This window comes from Arvicanthis niloticus, chromosome 11 (assembly GCF_011762505.2).
Source record: "Arvicanthis niloticus isolate mArvNil1 chromosome 11, mArvNil1.pat.X, whole genome shotgun sequence".
In the NCBI taxonomy this organism is placed as follows: domain Eukaryota; kingdom Metazoa; phylum Chordata; class Mammalia; order Rodentia; family Muridae; genus Arvicanthis; species Arvicanthis niloticus.
The window spans coordinates 18099262-18121486 of record NC_047668.1 but is presented as its reverse complement, the minus strand read 5'-3'; the positions used below and the strand labels follow the sequence as shown (position 1 = coordinate 18121486).

Genomic DNA, 22225 nt, shown 5'->3' with positions numbered 1-22225 from the left:
TATTATTGGCAAGTTTGATTTATACATGGGTTTTCTTTATGACCTAGGAGTAAAAGATTTTATTTTTTAAAACGGTTGCATGCATGTCTGATTTTGTATAACAATAGCCCTTTGAAATGTAGCTTCAATCTCTAATTCTAAAGGAAAAGGGGAAGCTAAATTACCCAAAGACCATAAGTTGGTCAAAGTGAGGTGGTTTAGAGGCAATGGTGTTGAGGCTGCAACTCAGCAGACCCAGGTTCCCAGGCTGTGCTGTTATACAATATGGCAAGAGGAAGCCATATTATACTGTAACTGTATTATTACTGATAATGTCAGCATTTAACAATTTTATAGTTGTTTAATAATCATGGACTTTAGAAGGCCTTAAGCCAGGAATACTGGAAGGAAGTGTGTGCCCAACCATCAAGCTAGTCAAGGCATACCAAAATTAGCTCTGTGTGTGTGTGTGTGTGTGTGTGTGTGTGTGTGTGTGTGTGTGTGTGTGTGTGTGTTTCATTCGTGGATCCAGAGAGCTCTTGGGCAGGTGCAGCATGCCCACAACCTGCTGGGAGCCAATGTGGTTTAACTAATTCACCATCACCAATACAATGGACATTACATTTTTCCTTATGTTTCTATCACACTTTTTAATATATTGAATTCAGGGCTTCTTATGTTTCATTGTAACTGGAGCCCACAGTTCAGCCCTCAAAGAAAATTCTGATTGTGTTATGATTATTTTGTCAGTAGTTTTTACCCTCCATATGAATAAACCCATTTACTATGTGTTAATCCCACTATTAGAACAATTTCTGGGCAAAGCACAGAACTTTAAAGACAGAACTTTCTAGCTATATTGTAATTCACACTTCTAACTTCCAGGGCTATTTATTATTTCTTGAGAAGACTTTCCCTACTCCAATGTTCCCATTCCCATCTAGTTCATACTTCATTAAATAAATATAAAATACATAAAATACATCACTGTGATCGAGACATATCTGTCCTTGATGCTGCTCTATCAACCTGGCAATACTAAGTAAAAAGAAATGTAGCTATTCTGACATAACAGATCCCTGCCAAAGGAATTCTGAAAAATACTGACTTTTAGTCATTTCCTCTAAGGACCAAGATTGGTGTTCTAAACGTTAAAAAGAAATCTATTTAATCATTCATTATGGGAGTCTATCAGAAATAAAGTCTAAAATCCTCAGCGATTGAGTTCTGCATCGAGTCTCCTTTCATGAGATGCAGGCAACTGTAGTCTGTCTCACACACATTAGCATCTTTCTCATTTCCATCACAGGTCACTCAAAAGCACACTAGCCACAAGCCCACACTGGTTAACTCGTTATGGAATTCAAAATGTATTTGTCTCTTGTTGGCTATTAAGAGTTCATAAGGACACTTCCATGTCCTCCCTTGTTCCAGCTCCCAGCAGGCATTGATGTCTACTCTTCACAAAAGAAAAAAGGTCCAAGAGTAGGAAAAGGAGTGGCTGTAACAAAACAAACTCTAGTGCCGTCAGATCCCAAAGGGAGCAAAACAGGCCAAGGTATTCCAGTGCTAGCTGTCAATCTGAAAAATCAATCAGAATGCTAACATTCACATATGAAAGAAAACATCTGTGTTGGCTATGAGTTACCTCAATGATTGTTTTAAGCTCTACCCATTTACTCTCAAATTTCACTGTTCTTAAAAGCTAAATAGTATCCCATTTTATAAGTATATTAAGTTTTCATTATCTATTCATCAATTGACTGGAATCAAGGCTGTTTCCAACTTCTGGCTCTAAAGAGTACAGCAGCTACAAATACAGACGAGCAAGTATTTCTATAGAAAAATGTTAGCTTCAAGTTTTAAATATGTGTGTTTCAATCTGAACAACCAAGCAATTAAGTAGATAATAAGAACCCGGAGGTGAAGATCTTTCCTCCATAGAAAGGGAGCTAGAATATAACGATAAAGAGATAAAGGAAAAACTAGCAGAATTAAATGGGATGGAAATAAAAATATAGGAGAGAATATGGGAAAGGACAACTAATACTAGGGGCATGTGGAAAACCCATATGAAACCCCACTACTCTAGAATCGTCCTAAATATATACATATTTGTGAAATGCATCTCAATGGAGTCACCATATTGTAGGGAAGACAATGCCATAATGACATCTTATATCACCAAGTAAAACTTCTTTGTTGAGTTGTTAGCCCAAGAGGGTCCATAGGCTCCCCCAAAACATCACAGGCAGTGCCAAGGCTATTGGTTGCTCTCCACGGCATGCTGGTAAATGCTTCTTGATGAAGGCATGATTTAGTTATGTCATCAAACATCAAGAAATTAAGCTGGAGACAAAGTAGAAAGTTTTCTTCTAGTTGAGTTTGTGGTGTTGGAAGGTACTCTGCATGCCACTGGAGGAGAAAACCAATCATCAATCTGATTCAGTAACAAACGTTGAAAACTACAGCAGTAATCCCTCTGCAAGATATGCTTCTGTAACAATGGTGCAAATGTTATAGTATTTACCAATAACTTTTAATTGAATTTAAGGCCTGTACCATGAGATGAAACCTGTGTCTGAAACTGCTACTGTGGCTGTGAGTCTGAGTCTCAATAGGACATAAGCTCTAGGTGAATTCTACTTCATTTGTTTTTTTTGTGGAAGGGTCATAGTAATAAAAATGATTACAAATGACATATTCTGATGCTCACAGATCATTGCAGCAAGTATTCGTCATTAAGAGAAGGCTTTGATTTTGAAGTGCGCCATAACTAACACAGAGACTCACAACTGGACAATGTGTAAAGAGTGAAAGACTTTGGGTTTCTTATCCCTAATTACGATGTCTTTTTAACATCCTTCTGCTCAAGGCTCAAAGATCTATATAAAAGAGATGGAGAGATTGTAAGAATCACAGATGATGGAAGGAGAGAAAACAGCATCTTCCCTAAACAATAGGGCTGATGTATCTAAACACAGTGACTGTGACAGCATGCCTAGGACCTGCACATGTTTAAACCAGACAAAATCCCAGCACTAAGAAGGAGATGTAGACACAAACTTCCAGCCCAAACCGAGAAGCTATTTGTAATTGATACCTGCTGGGCAAGAGATCAGTTTTGGATATTTTGCTGTTGTTGTTACTATTGAACAATGTGAGAAGGAACATAAAGTTGGGTGGGCGGGAAAGTGGGAAGGATCTGGTAGGAGTTGAGAGAGGAAAATTAGTATAATAAAAATATAATACATGAAAAAACTGAACTAAGCACAATGCTGACCTAGGAGAAACTGTGTAAAGCATGGCTTCGGAATGTGAGGGTGTGCAAAGGGACAATGGGAGGAAAAAATACAAGGGTAGGCTGGGTTGTGAATTCCTCTAAAAAACAAAGTGAAGGAGACAGAGAATATGTCAAGAAGATGGGCCAAGTGGGACATAAAATGGAGAAGTGGCGTGACAGTGCCTAGGCAGGGAAAGAGAGCCATGAGAGAAACTACAGGTCACACAGGGCTCCTTAAGATCTGGAGGGCCAAGGTAACTTAGAAATCTATAAGAAAAGGACCTTTGGGTAGCCTACACGCCTTTCCACAAAACCAGAAAAACAGTTATTATTGGATTTTTTTTTTTTTTTTGGGTGGGGAATGCTGTGACATAGTACTGGCCTCTAAGCTGTACGGGATAATAAGCTGATGCTACTTTGAATGCTGGATTTCACTGAGGCTCAAAGCAAAGCAGGATGTAAGACTCTGCTCTCTCCACATGTTCCTTCCCTTGTTCCTTCTATCCTGGCAGACAATAGGGCAAACTGGGCAATACCTACATTTATTTGCAATAAATATGACAGTAATGTTTGCATTGTCATGATTACATTCCAACCATCTCCTCCTATTTATTTGTGGAGTCAATCTTGATAGTATCCTGACAATTCTAATCTCCTATCCATACGTTCAGCCTTATTAGCAGTTGGCTGTCATGTAGTCTCTAAAGCAGGCATATTAGAACAATGTAGGGAGTTCTTTGTTTCTTCCAGTTTCGTTTCTTATGAGAACATTGCCAGCAACGCAAATTTTAATTTTTACATTTCTCATTCACGATCAAAGATTTTGGTTCTTTCAAAAATGTCTGTAGCCACACATCTAAAGACCGAACAAAGGGAGAAATGCAGTTTTTAAATCTATGTTTTACCTTTTTTTTTTTTTCTTATTCTTTGTTTTTAAGTTACTGGTTCACAACTTTTTGCACAGTAATTTTTCTCATTACTCTATTACACAAACGATTAAGTTATCAGTAAAATTTTACCACACACTCATTTTTGAACAGAATGGGTTCCACGGAAAGTGTTGGGAAAGCTAACGCTCCACGCAGCTCATGGCTGGGTGTTGGGAAAGTGTTGGGAAAGCTAGCGCTCCACGCAGCTCATGGCTGGGCGCACTAGGACATTCACAGATGATGGAATTGTAGGATGTCTGCAGATGCTGAGGACTTTAACTTTAATAGACAAGTAAGTGCTCCATGAGTAAAGGTATTTTTGATTTTATCTTCCTCTGGCATCCACACCCCAAATTAACCTTGAAACTACAAACTATACTGCAGTCACTCTGGATTACAAACTAAACATCAAGTATTTGGATAGCAGCCCCTAAGTGTATAAGATATATGAGCCCTGATATGGAAAAACTGAAATCAGGTAAAGCCTGGAGGAAATCCTGGAAAGACATCACTGACCCTTCTGCAGAGCTAATACATAGGGACCACAGTTCACATCTCCCACAAAATCCTATCTCCATCTTTGATCAAGTCCTTTGATCAGTTCAGCATGTGGCAGGTTCTTCCTACTCTCTCCATTAGGTTTTAGCTCAGTTGAGGATAGACAAAGTTTTTCACTAAACTTGATGAGCCTCTAAAACAAAAGATAAATTGGAACTTTGAGGTATTAGAAAACTGCTAAAAAAAAAAAAAAAAAAAAAAAAAAGCCATTTGGTAGCTTCCATGCATCAACCAGAAATTTCCATGGTCTCTTTCTCAGCTCTGTTTTAACACCCATATTTTATGCATGTGGTCTATCTGTTTTAGTTATAACATTTTTGGATGATGGGGCACCACATCTGGGTAGAATGTAATGGATTATGGGCAGAACACTGACTCTTGTCAGAAAATCAGAAGGATATTTGCAATACGAAGTGTATAATTTACAGCAGAGAAAAGACTTACAACACACCAGTGTTGATTGTTTTTGTTCAGACATATCGCTTTTCTACTTTTACGTTTCCTATCCTCACATTTCTCCATCCCACTCGATTCAAGTTGGTACATTCAGAGGGATGGTATTTTGCTGGAGCCATCGCCAGTCAGCCACCCTCTAGGCTTTTGTACCAGCCACCCTCCAGGCTTTTGTCTTCAAGGCAGGGGTACACACCCTTTCAGTTCTACCTCTGACTGCTGAAGTGCAGTGCTTACTACTTCTCTCCCTTGGCTTGGCTTCATGCTGATGGGAACTTGTGTGTTTATTTTAAAAATCGTTTTGCAACCCTTCACATTCCAGCTCTCAACCCAGCATGCCGTTGCCCAGCAACACGAACTGGGACGTTCCTCTCAGGGGTTGCAACCAGAGGCTGCCAGCAGCTAACAAGGCCACTGGAAATCATCATCTCACTCGTTCCTGAGTCAATTACCGGAATCCAATGAAGTGTAAGACCTTTAGAGACTCGAGTTGATGGCTTTGCTGCTCTCAGTTCTTTCTTCTGTAGAAACTATTCCATCACTGGTTACTCTCTGCTTCACATTCAATCGCATTTTCTTCTGAAGATCAGCAACACGAACTTGGAAACCATGAATTGTTTCAACACAAGCATACAGAGGTTATCACACCCATGCCTGCCTGACTCAAAATTTAAGGTAGCAACAGAAATACATTTCTGCCATAGAGTGTTCTCTATTTTCATTCCATGCTAAAATCCTTTGAAGAGAGTTATGCTTCTAAAAATGAGTGCTCAACCCGACAAAGGTAAAACTCTTTAGGTGAGGAGTCTCTAGGTAGGTTCTGGAAGGCTTAGAGGTGCTTTGGGCATTTTTATTACACTCAGAGCTTGAACTTGGCTACCAAACATCTTTGTAGACTTTCACATATATTTCAATAAACGTTTGAGGCTTTAAACAGAGGATTCTGGCTTACAGGTTTAGGTGGAGAGTGATGGTGTGTATCTGTACATGGATCCCTACCAGTTCTGGCATTGTTGGCTTTTAGGACAGATTTTGTATTACAAAAAGGTTGAAGGTGCAAGAACATTGAAAGTGGTTAATGTCTAGGTTACTATGGTGCTGTGGACCACTGAATAAATGGTTAAATATGAAGAAAAATATTATGAATCTATTCTGAACCATATCTTGCTTAGTATTTTAGAATCAAGACTTAGGGGGCTTTCGGGCTAATTAACTGTGCGGAAAATGCTAATAGTAAAGGAGTTACACAAATCATTCCCCAAATGGCTACCGTCTAGAGCAGTGGGTGATCCTGGTAAGAAAAGACTTCATTGCCAGATGAAACTAAATTCACTATTTGGATACCTAAATCATCTACCCTCTAACTTCTAACTGAAGAACTGGAAAACATGGGTTAGAGAAGGGGAGGAAGGATGGTGGGAGGGACCGTGTGAGGAGGGACTGAGAGGAGGGGCCAGTGATTGGGAATGTAAAGCGAAAGAAAATAAATAAATAAATGGGAAAAACATGTATAAGCATGAGTCAAAGCCTTAAAACTCACAGTTTCTCATTATGATTTTACTTGTTGTCCCCAAATCAAATGTTATGCCAAACTAAATGAACTTAAAATAAAGGTGAAGCTGGCTTTAGACTATCAATCATCATCATCACCATCATCACCATCATCATCATTACTATCAACATATGGTCCTCTGTCAGATAAGTGCTGAGATTACAGGAATGTGCTCCTATTATGCTTATTATAACATATTATACTTAACAAGAGTAATTGAACCTAAAGGTAGATCTGTTCTAAGATTCTGTTTAAAAGTAACATAAGCAAAGGTTCTTCCTGGATCAGACTCACCGGAGAAGAGAGACGGTGGCACTCATGAAGGCTGACGAGCCTCGGTGTGGAAAAGAGGTGATGATTAGAGTCGTTCCATCAGTGTGTGAGACACAGATATATTTCTGGTCATTGCATTAGGCTCTAACTAAGAGAACATGGGCCCTTCCAATCCTGCAGACTTTCTATGACTGGAAGAAACTGAACACATTCTGAAGAATTGCTCAGTCTATTGGAATACTCTAGGGCAATATAAGTGCTACTTAAAATACCTTTTATCTTTCTCAAATTATTATCTATGTTTTTGGAGTTTTCGCTTTCGTTATTGTGCAAAAAGGCCAACATCAGATAACTGCCCACATTTGGCCCTTTACTCAGACATCTACCATGGGAGTAGGAGCCATATTTCAGCTCAACTATGTTAGAACTTCGGAAGCACAATTTTCAATTTTTATTCAAATATTACACAAATATTTTATTATTGGGGGGGACAAATAAACAACCAATTAGGAAGATTTACAATATCAATCATCCTGATAAAAGTTCTGACCATTTTCTTCTTCTTCTTCTTTTTTTTTTTTTTTTTTTTTTTTGAGACAGGGTTTCTCTGTGTAGCCCTGGCTGTCCTGGAACTTACTCTGTAGACCAGGCTGGCCTCAAACTCAGAAATCCGCCTGCCTCTGCCTCCCAAGTGCTGGGATTAAAGGCGTGCACCACCATTTATTAGAGAAAATCTTACTAACCACATTGGACTTGCATTCTTGATAAATGAATCCTTTCTTGGCCAGACAGAATTTCCCATATTACCTCACTGCATTAGGAACTACTGATGTACATATATAAACTCACTCTTACTTGTGAACATTTTTTCAAACCATCACACATACCACATGCTTACAATTGTCAAATTCCCTTTTAATGAATACAATGAAAGGCTCTTCTAAAAATTAAACATAGTTCCAGAATTTTAAATTGAGGCCATTTAAAATGTGACACCCCCATTCCAAAGAGGTTCTGACCTACACAATTCAATTCACTTTATCAACAGTGGCTGCACTCCTGGCACCCAGACCGCATTCTGAAGCACTTCTCTGGCTAGCCCCAGCACCTCTATTGCGTCCTGTTCTGTCTGTGACAGTGGTGTTAATATGTTGACAAATCAATCTATTCATTAATATTCAGCAGGCTTGTGGGATCTGCATGCCTCCTAAACTGTTACCACACAGCTTAATTAGTAAGATAACAATTGTCTTTCTTTTGTTTCTCATACTGTCTGATGTCTGAGTCTTATCTAACCAAAACTTACATTCGTGAACTTACTTTTTTTGTTTTGAACAAAATCCTAGGCTGGTTTCACTTCATGGCAAAGCACTATTTATGAACTGCTTAGCATTCTGGCACACTGTTGTGTTCTGAAAGCATACCATGTGCTGATGGCGCTCAGCTTTTGTTTATCTTTTCTTTGTATGTGTACTGGCTGTATTTTCCAATTTGTGTGTGTATGGGGGGGGGTGAACACACTTACAGCCAATTTTATTTGAACTGATCAAGTTGAATGGCAAAAACTATTGTAAAATAAAATGTTAATGTTTTTATACATATAGTGGTATCTTGCAGTTATTGGACACTTTGAGGTATCACCTAATCTACAACATATAGCTGGGAACTGAACTCAACTGGGAGGATAAATTAAATCCCTGCCAATCAGAGAGAACAAGAGGAATGAATATATGGTTGACGCTGGTAGGGCTCACCAGTGGAAGAAAACTGTTGTCACCAAATCATCCCAATAATGTTGCACTGAGGACAAGATTTGAAGTCAGAGCAAGTGCATTTCTATTTTCTTCCTCATATTTGTATATATGGTATGTCAAGCCTTTCTCTTTGGTCAGAATTTTTAATAATACCAACTAGTCATGTGACTCTAGGTCTGAGCAGCAACAACACTGCAGGTGGTCTAGGAATAGGTGCTCTTTCAGACTTTACCTGTGAACACAGAAAATGATCTTCTGTCTGCAGGGGTCAGGGTCTCCTTGTGAGACAATTTCCCAGGCTGCCTCTGTGTTGATTACTGCCTTTTCGCCTCCCTAATGGCATATGAGGGAATATCAAAACTCAGAAGGAAAAGAAAAGTAATCTCTTCCCTGCCCATTACTAACCTTTCTCAAATGTAATGTGCATCTCTAATAGAGCACATCAATTTGATGATGGCAATGTACTGTCACTCTTACAAATGCCTTTAAACTCCTCACTGCAAGGATGTCCTTATTCACTTAATGTGGCAACTCACACTGAAGCAGACTATATCTCTCTTCATCTGCCTTGCAGACCTAAGTGTTTGGTTATCTGTATCACCTTTTCCTTCTAAGAATAACTCTGGCAAAAGCAAAAGCTGTAAACTCAAGCCATAAGATAAAGGAGTTACATAACCTGTGCTATGATTTGGAACAAATGAAAGGATGAGGGAAAAATAATTCCATTGAGATTCCATTAGAAATTCTCCTTTGTGTGGACATGGCAGATGTAGGGTCATGGTGGTGTTCTCATTTACCCACTCACTATGACGTAACAGGTGTTATAGAGAAGAAAGTGGAACCCCAGACCATGGTGGGGAGTGATGTTTATATTAAAATACTATATATAGTTTCTTTAAAACTTTGAACAACTTTTAGACCATTTATGGCAGAATTACATTTATACAACCTCCCAAAAACTCCAAAAAAATAAAAAACCAAACATACAACCCCCCCAAAAAGTCCTTAATTCATTTTTCAACCCTTATTTTGGTCCTTGAAATTTTTCTTATTTTGGTTTTGATTACTTTAAAAGTTATCCCACACACAAACAAAAAAATTGAGGTCCATAAAAGAAATTAAAAATCAAAACAAAACACCATCTTCTCACTACTTAGAAAATAACTTCTAAATGAAAGCATGGCTACATATTTCTAAAGATTTATTTATTTATTTATTTATTATTTTATGTGAATTAATATTTTTCTAGCATATATGTTTGAGAACCATGTATGTATGTGACTGGTGTCCAGAGGCCAAAAGTGTACACCAGAATCCCTGGAATGTAAGTTGCAGACCTTAATGTAATACCACCTGAGTTTTAGGAACTAAATGCAAGCTCAAGGAAAGATTAACCAGTGTTCTTAAGCTATGACCCATCCATCTTTCTATTCCCACAAATTTTAATTACACCCGTTTTTTTCTGACTCTATCTGTATGCTTTTTAAAGTTTGGTACATAGTGAGATAAGTTCAGAAAAGCAGATTGATTGTCTTCAGAAACTGCTATAGCTATTTTATACTGTTGAGGAGGAATTTTAATATAGCAACATGGTCAGTCTGTAAATCAATCCCATTCAAAGACCTTCTGAGTCTGTATGATCCAGCAGAATAACACACCTTTAATCCTTCTGGATGGAATATAGACATGCCCTTAGAACACACCATTAATATGAAACAATGTACATAAGGTTAATTTGTAGAAGAAAGCAGCATGTTTGAAAGTGACAAACAATAGAAGGGCAAAGTGACAAATGAGAGAAAGATTTGAGAGAATGAGTCAGAGATAGAATATGTCCAGTATGCCTAACTTGCAGGAGAACGACCAGGAAAGAAAGGCTGCTGTAGAGCGGCACAGAGTGAGGCAGGAGGGAAAGGGGGTTCAGCTGAGTTTATTTGCAAATTCTGTTCAGCTTGTGCAATTCCTGCAGTGCAGGTCAGCAGAAGCAGATGAAGCCAAAATAAGAAGGAGCAAGAAACTTAGAACTAACTGCCAGAGTTAGTTTGAGGCCAAGCAGAACAATTCAGTCAGAAGCCAAGAAAAGCCAGTTTGACTCAGTCATTTAGGAGAGGCATTTTGAGCCAGAACAGTTGAGTTAAACCAGCCAGCCGAAGTTCAGAAAGAACTAGAAAGGGTGAGACTATTCAGCAGTAAGCCTCTGAGATGACAATTATATCTGGTGAAAGAGCTACATAGCACAACCTTGTCTTAAGAAATGCAATCACAAGAAAAGACTTGTATCATTTCAGCTTTCTTGACATTGCCTTTGTCCCAATTAGTTTACTTACTAAATAACCTGTACTGGCCACTTTTGTCATTTAGAATAAGCCAGGCACAAATTATGGGACAGGCAAACTCTGAACATACACAAGTATAATAATTGACATTACACAAAACATTAATTTTGAATTCTCTTTTAATAGCATTTATAGTACACTATTTATTGTGTGTTTGTGTGTGTGTCTGTGTGTGTGTGTGTGTGTGTGTGTGTGTGTGTCTGTGTGTGTGTATGCATGGGAGTGTGAGCAGATGCCACAAAATGTAAATGAAAGTCTGAGGACAAGACTTTGTCACCTGGGTCCTGAGAATTGAATTCTGTTTGTTAGATTTGGTGGTAAGTATCTTTACTCCTAAGCAGTCTCAGTGGTTCTAATTCTTTATCTTTAATTAAACTGTATATTAAATGATACACACATACACATGTACACCACTACACATATATGTCCTGAGGTAGCATCTTATAGGTATCTCAAGTTGGGCTTCATCCACCTCCTATAGCCTATTCTCAGTGACACAAAGGTTCACTATTCATGTTCTTTTAAATGATTATAATTAAGACATCCTTAATTTGAAGGGTATCTATAGCCATCAATGAATAGCAATATGTGAATAATTTATATACATTTGCTGTTACTTGATAAATTCTAGGTAATAACCCACTGTCCCAAGTAGCCTGCTAGTCACAACTCCTCCTCTCTACACTGATGCTCACACCAACGATAATTTAAGCATTATGGTGATTCTTTTTCTCCACATTTCTTGAACTGCTTAAAATCATACCATATGGGTCAGCTTCACTTCACTGTACAGCTTCTTGTGTTGCCCTAGATTTTACGTTTCTTTCCTTTTGAAAAAGCATTCAAGTCTTTTATCATTTCTATTCATACTCTTTGCAAGTTGATACTGTGCAAGTAGCACAGTAAATACCTAAGAGAAATTATCTGGCTTTGAAAAGACCCTAGGAAGAACAGAGGAGATTTGTAACTTTTGTTCAGTATTTTTCGGAAGATCACCACCTGCCAGGTGTTTCAAGATATGTTAACTGTACAGCAGCAAACTTATTTTTAAATGGAACCATGAAATATTTACTGATTTTATTCTTTTCTTGGAATTCTTTCTTTGATTATTGCTAAAAAAAATTCCCTATTATTTTGTTCTTGCATAATATAATGGGCTTTGTCATCTCATCTGCATGTATCTGGGTCCTGCACTCTGATCTTATAGAGTACCTCATTAATTTTCTGGGTTCCCCTAGGTAGAGATGAAGTTTTAAGCATTTAATTTATGAGCTTCTTTTATTCCTGCAAGAGAATGATGAACAGAGATAAGGTAACTCATCCTCATTTCAGTCTAGCTCCTCTCACTCTTCCCATGCCAAATTTGAAAGTCTCAGACCACAAGAGCTAGACCATGAAAGGCTTGGCAAAACGATTAGACTCTTGTATCTTACAAACATTCCTGCTTTTACTATTTGCCGGTTTTCCTACTTTTTTTTTTTTTTTTCAAATTCAGCCACCACAGCACTATTTCTTGAGTTATAGGCTGAGTCTCACTTGCAGTATTCTGATTATCTTAGCAATATCAGGGATCATTGTGATGATATACCAGATGTGACAAACACAGAGAATTCTGTATCCACTGTGTTGTGAACTTTTAAAAATGTAATGGAAGGCAGGGTATACAATTGCCTGTATCTTTGCATGGACATTTAGAAGTTATGTAAGTGACAGTGAACTTCCCTTTCCATACAATGAAGTAAATTTAGCAAGTGATCATTGAAAGATAGTTTGTGCACCCTGATCATTCCAAGAGATGACTTAGGGTAATAGGGTGGATATGCTTAGCCCTTACCATAAGCTGGACTGAGCTAAAACTGGAGGTGATAATGAAGCCATGTCTAATTGCCACTGTAGTGATAGATATACTAGGTAATAATAATGACAATCCAGCCAGAAGAAGCAATGAAATGAAACACAGCACCACAAATAGTATGCTTTGGAATGAGCTAATGTGGGTAAACTCTCTTACTGTTGGGAGACTTTCTCCCTTGTATAGTGGTTTATCATCATGACTCATTCTGCAGAGCTACCTTTATACATGACACATATATTCAGTTACATTCAGTTAAGCCGTATAACTTTTTATGTATCTGTATATGTGGTATGCATATGTGCGAGCATGTTCATACATGTGAATACACACTTATGGACATCCATTTGGAGGTCCAAGGTTGAGGGCAGGTATTGTCCATGGTTTCGCTCAAACTTATTTATTGATTCAGGGTCTCTCAATTGGGCCAAGGACTCATTGGTATGACTAGTTTAGCTGGCCAGTTTGTTTGGGAGATCTTATATCTGTCTTCAGAGTTCTGGAATTACTGATGAGCCAGAAAGCAGAACTGCAGTTCTCACATTTGCATGACACTCTTTCTCCAAAGAGACATCATCCCAGACCCAGTAATACTTAGATTCATGTTTTTATTTCACTTTAACTATGGCCAAATGTATACATTTAGTGGTGCTGTCACAAATAAGTATAATGAAATATATGTCTAGAACTCAAATATACATGGACTAGTGTTAGATATGATATATGAGATATATATGAGATATGAGATAGATGGTATGGAAAGAGGCTTGAATATACAATATGATAAAAGTATTTAAACTACTATATTTCTGTCAATTACCGCTTTTTTAGTACAACTTCATCTAAATTGTACAATATTCTAGGCAGCAATTTATATCACCATATTTTAGTTAGAAAACTAAGAATCAGAGATAAGTAACTTGACTGAAGTTACCACAATTATACACATAGCATTGTCTGTCAAATCTGTTCTTCATTAAACCATGATACAATTTCCCTGTACACTTAGAGATTTAAATATTGTGTTGTTTCTCTGGTAAAATAGGGAAAACACAGTAAAAGTAAATACATCAAGAGGCTGGAAGTGTTGTGGATAGGAACATCTAGCCAAGGGGAGCAGTTGAGATTTGAAACTGCCAATACTCACACAGGTTATTTAGCTCTATTGCTGTGTCTCTGCATCTTTAAATTAGAATCAGTAAGAGTATCTACTTCAAGGTTAGGGGCTGATGTATACATTCATGCATGGTAAGTGTGTTCAGTGTGTGGGTCTATGGCAGATTCTATTCAAGTGTGAGCTAGTCTTGTGTCTTCACTTCATTTTAACATGTGCTGTGCACACACACACACACACACACACACACACACACACACACACCATCATCACCACCACCACTACCACCCAAATCCTGGTTTCCCACCTGTTAATGCTTTTGTGTTTGGTTTTAGCTTAGGATCTCTTTTTTCTTTTCTTTTCTTTTTCTCTTCTTTTTTCTTTTCTTTTCTATTTTTTATTTTCTCTTCTTCTGTTTCCCTTCCCTTCCCTTCCCTTCCCTTCCCTTCCCTTCCCTTCCCTTCCCTTCCCTTCCCTTCCCTTCCCTTCCCTTCCCTTCCCTTCCCTTCCTTTCCTTTCCTTTCCTTTCCTTTTTTTCTTGCAGTTGCTTCCTTTCTTTTTCTTAGTCAACTTTAGCAGCTCTGGGAAATGACTGAGTGATTGCTCCAAGGGTATGGTGGGACAGGAGCAGAGATAATTGGTGCCCCATTCAAAAACTGTCTCCATAATATGCTAATTTCCATTTTGAGACTGTGTACAGTAGTCAGGAGCAGGTAAGCTTAGACACAGTAGGGACAGAAGTTGCACCACAAAAAAGACAACCTGAGAAAAAAGTTACCATAAAATAAGGCAGATTTAAGAAAGCTGGAAAACACAAGCATAGGTTGCAGGAGCCAGCTGAATCTAAGGCTTACTTTTTACCTTTCCCAATTGGGGTTAATATATTGTCTTATTTGCTTGCCATGGGTTTCTGTTATTGAAACATAAAGTCCTATTATTAAAGTAAGTCCTAGAGAGTTTAAAAACAGAAGTTTGCATATAGTTTCTTAATTTACTCAGTCTGTTTTTTGTTTACCAGTGACACCAACTGCTTAGCTTAGGGTTCTACAGTACTCCTACTTAATATTCACAACCTTGGCTGGACTTATCCTAGCTGGTACAGATGCCTCTAAGACTTTATTTCATCCAGTCGTTACTACTTGTCTTAGTTAAGCTTACTATTGCTATTATAAATCACCACGATCAAAAGTGAGTTGAGATGAAGAGTCATCTTCTCATATGACTCCAGGCCATATCGACATGAAATTAGCAGCACATTATCTTTTCATGTACTTAGGAATCATGACCCCATTTTACAGATATGATATGAAGCAAAGAAGGAAAATGTTGATTGGTTAGTCAATTTGAACTATATCTCGGAAACTAGATTACTGACCTCTCTCCCCTTGCTGTTGTAATCATGACACTGCCTGGCTTCTCACTTCATAGCATCTGAATTTTTATTGAGTGATGTGATCTGAAGTCTCATGAGACTTCTTAGTGATCTACTATAGTTGTGTTCACCATACAAGGTTCTACTTTTCTTGTCTATCAGTGCCAAGATGCTTTAAGTTACCCACTACTACTGTCACTGAAGTTTCTAATCAGGGAATTGTTTATTCTCAGTGAGACAGTGGGAAAGAATGTCTTTTGTGCCATTTCAACTGATATTATGACATAATATATGATTTTATTTTCTTTACTCAACCATAAGTTCATTCAGAAGCACACTTATTTGCCATCTAGACCTCAGTAAGCAATTAGTACAGCTCCTGGGCTTCTCCAGCAAGAACAATCTATGAGCAGGCATAGGGAAAGAGGCCACTTTATTTCTGAGTTGATGCTCAGTCTTTTTTGAGAAGGAAAATTTCATTTTCCACTTGGGCTGGTATCACTATCACTTGGTCTGGGTGATAGAAAATCTTAGCTTTGCTCAGTCAAATAAAATGTGTATCTCTTGGTCAAATAGAAATGGCTTTCAAATTATTCTAAATAATCCCCTTTACTAAAATATCACAGTTCATCTCTTCTATTCTTCAGTGATGACTTAGTTCTGTATCTCTTTTGAAAATGCAGGTCTGACTAGCTAAACCATAGTGAATCTCCATTCACTAAATTTGAAGACTGATTTTAAATTTAGCTGAAAATTCAAGAAAATAAATGACCGTCTTTCCAAATGCATAACTCATTACTAATTTCATTTTAGAAACACATTTTTACATTCTACTCTGAGTAGTGCTGTAGGTATAAACTAGGATTTCCTACTTACTGTTTTTTTAGAGCCATCAATACTTATGTCTTTATCTTCTGTTTCCATTGATAAGAATAGGGAAGTGTCTGACTGATGTTAGGGAAGGAATGTTTTCTTTTGCATCTAGCAATAGCATAAAGGTATTTTACTGCTTTAGAGATAAGAAGCATGGGGGCTAACCTTGTCTAACTAGCAATGTTTCCTAACAAGTGACATAGAAAAGAATAACTATTATATTTCAAGTTTGCCTTTTTCTAATCTCTTAATTCCTTAGCATACACCATAGCTCTTTTCGTAGGTATTCCGGATTCCTCTAAGATATATCCATCTAACTATAATTTACAAGAAATTAGGAGGATGTTAAAGGTTGTTGCTAATGGTAACAACCACTAAAGCTCTAATAATGGAGACAGTCCTTGCCATCAGTATCAAAGGGGCTCATCTACTTTTGGCAGTTCACCTATACTCTTCCTATGTCCATACTAATACATTCATCAATTAATAGCTATCACTGTGAGGACTATCTATGAATGTGCCATCTTATATAAATGGTGAAATACTTACTGTGAAATTTGAACTATATATATCATCCAGAAGCTATGAAGAATACAGGGTTAGTGGCCAACCAAGCATGATCAGACTGCCTTGAGTTCTGGCCCTGCCACTGACTAGCTTAGTGATCTGGGTGCCTGGTATCACTTATTACCCTTAGTTTTAATGATACATATTTAAAAACAACATCTACCTGTATGGGATTGTAATGAGAATTAAATGAACTCCAAAGTATATTCACTGAAGAAATACCTTTAAAACACTGAACTAATTATATCCTGTGGCCCAGCAGCCCCTGCCATTTACAGTATGACTGTCCCTTTAAGAGGAGACAAGTATGGATTAACAAGAATATAAGTTGAAATACTGTAAGACTGCCAAGGCACCCTATTCTAAGGAAATCATCACATGTACGTATGTTCTCATATTGAACAAAAGCAAAGCCCTAACATTTCGAGGAAGTGGCAAAATAAAATATTCATTCTCCACTGCCACACAAAGTAAGACAGGAGAGAAAGTGCTTAGAATATTAATGGATACAGTATGATAATAAAAATGTCAGTGTCATAACTTGTGTTGGTGAGACTTCAAAAAGAGCATAATTTAAAACCCCAGTAAAGGCTCCCTGCTGTCACATCCATGACAACATACCCATTGGGAATAATTCTTGGCTGTTTCATTTTATTTTGAGCATAAATGTCCCATTTCTTTACTGGTAAACACACATTTCGTCCAAAGACATTTTAGATTTTGATTTTTGTTACTGCTCAACCCACTTTTAAACATTGTTTTTTTGCTTCTACTCAGTGAGTACACTGAGCATTTTTTTCATGTTGATAATTAAAATTCAATTAAAAGCACAACACTGAAGACTGAAGTCAATGCCACCTTCGGAGCAAAGGAATTACCTTCATGAGAAATCTCCTTCCAAGGGTTGGGCGGATACATGAAGGCTGCATTCTGGATCTGATCATGGATATCTTCATCTTCATTAAAAGGGAAGGTGCCACTCAGGCTCACGTAGATGATCACCCCAACAGACCACATGTCCAGGGAGCGGTTGTAACCCTTGTTCCTCAGCACCTCAGGTGCCAGGTAGGCTGGGGTACCCACCACTGACCTCCGGAAAGACTTCTCTCCAATAATCCGGGCAAACCCAAAATCACAGAGTTTCACCTGTTGACAGTAAGAATTTGCTGAAACAGTGAGTTTGGACTTACATTAGATCAGCTCTGCCAGAGTACAAATATATCATACAGACATTAATTGTTCCTGGTCGAACAAACGCTATGTTCTACGTTTTAATTTTGAAGAAAGTAGTTTATGTCACAAGACAAAACTGGTTTTTCATTCATGAAAGTATTCTGTAAACCCTTTCTTTCCTATCCTAAATATTAAAAGATAAATATGGAATTAAAGTATGTTCCATTTTGGGAATTTGTCAGTAGGTAGGAAGACATGCAAAGTGGCAATGACCTTATCCCAGAGACTTATTTAAGTGAAGAATGAGGGATAAGTAGAAAGATGACTCACAGAATCCACAGTGACTATCAAAATTAGCTCTATATTGGCCTGTAGGCAGGACCTGAAGTTGTTAGCACACCTGCCCTGGCCAAGAACTGTAAACTTAGGGTCCCTAGAAAAAGGTCTAGTTTTTTTTCTACCCCCGAGTATAGGAGATGGAAACTTGCCCTTTTCCCCAGCCTCAGAGATTAGTCAGCATCCCTGGGGCACATTTTCAAATTATGATGGAGTCCAACGTTGCCCATGTAGCCCAACAGCAGAGTGAGAAAGCACAGGTGAGTATTAGCAGAGCAGCTTCATGAAGAGTGAGTGACACAGTGTGGTCCAGAAACAGAAGGCAAGGAGGGAAGGGAAATGTTCAGGCAAGACTTCAAACAACTCCGGGTTTAAGGAGAAAAAAAGAAAGGCAGTGTGAGGAGGGTGTATGGAGCCAGCTGTGAACCTGGTTATCTGCTTGAAGGTGGCTTTGTACTTGCCTGAGGGAAAGGGTCAGCTGATGCCAGCAACACATTTTCTGGCTTGAGGTCACAGTGAACGATGTTTTTGAAATGAAGATGTCGCAAAGCCACTAGTATCTATAAAGAAGATAATCATCCAAATAGCTTCATTTTGTGATATTACAAATTCATTTCAGGATATATAGCTAATATTAAGATATTACTGAAATGAAATGCAACATAAACACCATGAATCCAGTCACGGCTGTTTTATGTTCAAGACACTCAACTAGTCTAGAGTCTAGAGTTAACATAGCAAGTTGCTAGGGAAAAATCCATGGAAGAAATAGCATATTCTTCCATGGTATTATATAGCATGGTATATACAAAGAAATTCACTACAAGGTACAGAAACACTGCCTTAAATATCTGTATTGAACTAGGTCTAAGCCATGCTACTATTAAACTTTCAAGACTACCTTTAATGTTCAGTTTAAATGCTACCAATTTTGTGTGCTGGACTCTGAATGACAAAAATATAAGTAAGAAGATATACTTTGCCCTTGCAATCTTTCCTAGTGTAGTTTAGATCAGAAACTGAGACCAACCATCAAGGCTAGAGAGCTGTAGTTAAACAGTGCTAACATCTGATATTGAATACTATTTTTTTTCTGTCTCTAATTGATTTCTTACCTGAGTAATTAAAAACTTCGTTATGTGTTCTGGCAACCTGCCCTTTTCACTTGACAAGATCATCTCCAGCATGTCTCCATGGAGTTTTTCCATAACAACAAACACTCTTTCAGGCGTCTCAAACATACACTCCAAATTTACAACACCAGGGTGATGAAGGTTCTATTAAAGATAAATAAAGCACTTGAAGAAAATGAGTTTTTTGATCCTGTTTGGCAAGCTCACTGATTACATGAAACTGTTGAAGCTTAAAGCTTGGAGAAACCAACACTTAGGATTCTTAGCACCTCCAAATTCCACATGTGCCGCCTTATATTTTTGAAATTCTAATGTTTCCAAAAAAATAAATCTTTATTTTCTATGCATACTAAAGTTATTTCTATACTGAAAAACTAAGTTCTAGCATAGTGAATTGCTAATTGGGTTTTAATTAGAATACCATATTGAGATATGTATAATTTCTTAGGATCATCTCCAATATTAAGCATATTGTCTTAAAAAAGCATACTAGAACACATCTACATAATTTATATTTAATGCAGAAGAGATAAAATTCATACATGGAGTACACATGACTGACTGAAGAGGTTGCTTGGCCCCATAAGCTGTTGTAGGAGGCAGAAGCTGTTACACTGTGAACGGGTGAACTATTATCACTGAGCCCCTGGTTGGTCATAACAAAACACTATGCAGGGATCTTGCATTGCTTAGCCATATGATAAATGTTGGCACAGCAGAGTAGTGGTTAGCCATGGACGGCTACGTGTGCCTCATTTGCTGTCACATAGAATTTCTCTGAGCACTGTATTACTCCCTCTTTGATGTCTAAATTTCAGTGATGTTCTGGCTCAACAAATGCCTTTAGCTATTTGACTTTTATATGGCTTTTGTGCAAAACAACAAAATTCTAACAGTACAAAGCAATGGCATATTTTACCTGTATCTCAACGAGAAACAATAACAATATCAATATAACACATCATGAAAAAGTTTAACAGTCCCACTCTCATAGGAAAAAAAATGGACGCAGAAAAAGCAACAAGATAGTTGTGCTGAAGTTCTGATTCTCCACAAAGAAGTTGCCAAGAGCACCATCCTATCTGAGCATATAATTGCTTTCTCTATTTCATCTAACTAGGAATATCTGCAGTGTTTTGGGAAACCTGGGTTCCTTAAACCCTAAAGCTCTGTGTCTGGGTGAGGAACAGGGACAATGTAAAATAAAGACAATCAGAAATGCACTCTGCTACCTAAGTGATCCGAATGTATGTGTCAATTTGTAAGCATCCCTGTGCTTCTTAAACTACACAGTTCTTAGTGATTTAAATGACCACTAACACTTAAGATTCTCAGCACTTCCAAGTTCATGTGGATTCCAAATTCCATTGATAGATTCTTTTCTCTCTCTACTCCAAACCATGGCTTTAACAGACCCATATACGGGGTGGGCTTAGTATATGTAACATAAACTAGAAAGATTCGCAAAATATCTTAGGCCAAAAATATAGAACAGATTACTAAGATGTTTCTATAATCTGTTTTGTGACATGTTCATTGCAAACTCAGAAGAACTCTACAAATGGCAACTATTAAGTATTTTTACAAAATGGACTAAGAGAATTTCTGGTATTTCTCTACAAAAGAAATTATAGGTATGTATATATATATATATATATATATATATATATATATATATAGAGAGAGAGAGAGAGAGAGAGATACACACATAGATTTCAAAAGAAGTAGCCTATTCGAGACAGTATCTAAGTAAAGGCCATACATACCAAACTGGAAAAACCATTTTAGAAATGTAAACTCATGTTTCTACTGCCCTTGGCTTTCATTTGACCATAGCGTACTGTTTTATAGGCTTCCTAAAGAATGCATTAAGTGAGAGCTGAAACTTTTACCCAAAGTCAAGACTTTCTCCTAACAATTGAGGACAGGGTCTTCTATTATGTCCTAGTGTTGCCTAGAATTGACTATGTAACTCTAGCTGGCTTTGCAGGCATGGCGAGCCTCTTGGCACAATTATCTCAGTGCTAGGATTATAGGTCTGAGTTACCATGCCTAGTAATTGTTTTATAGATAAGTTTATTATGTATTGTTGAGACAAAGTTGTACTTCCTTATGGATTGGTTTTATTATGGTCCCACTGAGCTAAATGATCAAATCTTTTATCTATGATAAAAAAATTAGTAGAATGGAATATTTAAAAAAAACTATAGATTTGGAAAAATCAATCTTTAATCTATCCCCTGTGTTATCAATGCCACACATGTAATTTTTAATTATGGAGCACATGGTAATTAATTAATATCTAGATACATTCCAATCAAGTCTATGTGACATGATCAGTGTTATTTTTTTATATAAAATAAATAGATCTAGAAAGTCTTCTTCCTGATGTTCCATGTAATTGACTTTGAAAAGTGACTAAACACTGCAATGGCAGAGTACAGTAGCCTACAAAAAGAATTCTTGCTAACTTCTGATGTTTGCAGCAGAAATTCAGAGGATGCATTTCACAGCAGAGCAACATTCTGCAGGACTCTGACCATCTGTTTGTTGGATTTCAGTAACTTAATTTTCAGGAAATGAAACATTTGGTCAAGCACAGGAAAAATGGTGCACTTTCACACATTGCAGACTATGACATATCTTATCTATGGAGCGAATGTAAGGGCTTTCAAAAGCTGGAGGAAA

At 37.6% G+C, this 22225-nt stretch overlaps 1 protein-coding gene across 2 annotated transcripts in view; it reads right to left on the bottom strand.

Annotated features, from left to right (window-relative positions):
• The window catches only part of Prkd1 (protein kinase D1), a 269305-nt gene that overhangs the window by 5210 nt on the left and 241870 nt on the right, over positions 1 to 22225 (bottom strand). For both annotated transcript variants that reach the window (XM_034514444.2, XM_034514445.2), the window contains 3 exons: positions 19520 to 19681; positions 18866 to 18964; positions 17774 to 18041 (listed from right to left, as the gene is read on the bottom strand). In XM_034514444.2, the coding sequence (XP_034370335.1) occupies positions 17774 to 18041; positions 18866 to 18964; positions 19520 to 19681 (529 nt within the window). The remainder of the gene's footprint in view (positions 1 to 17773; positions 18042 to 18865; positions 18965 to 19519; positions 19682 to 22225) is intronic.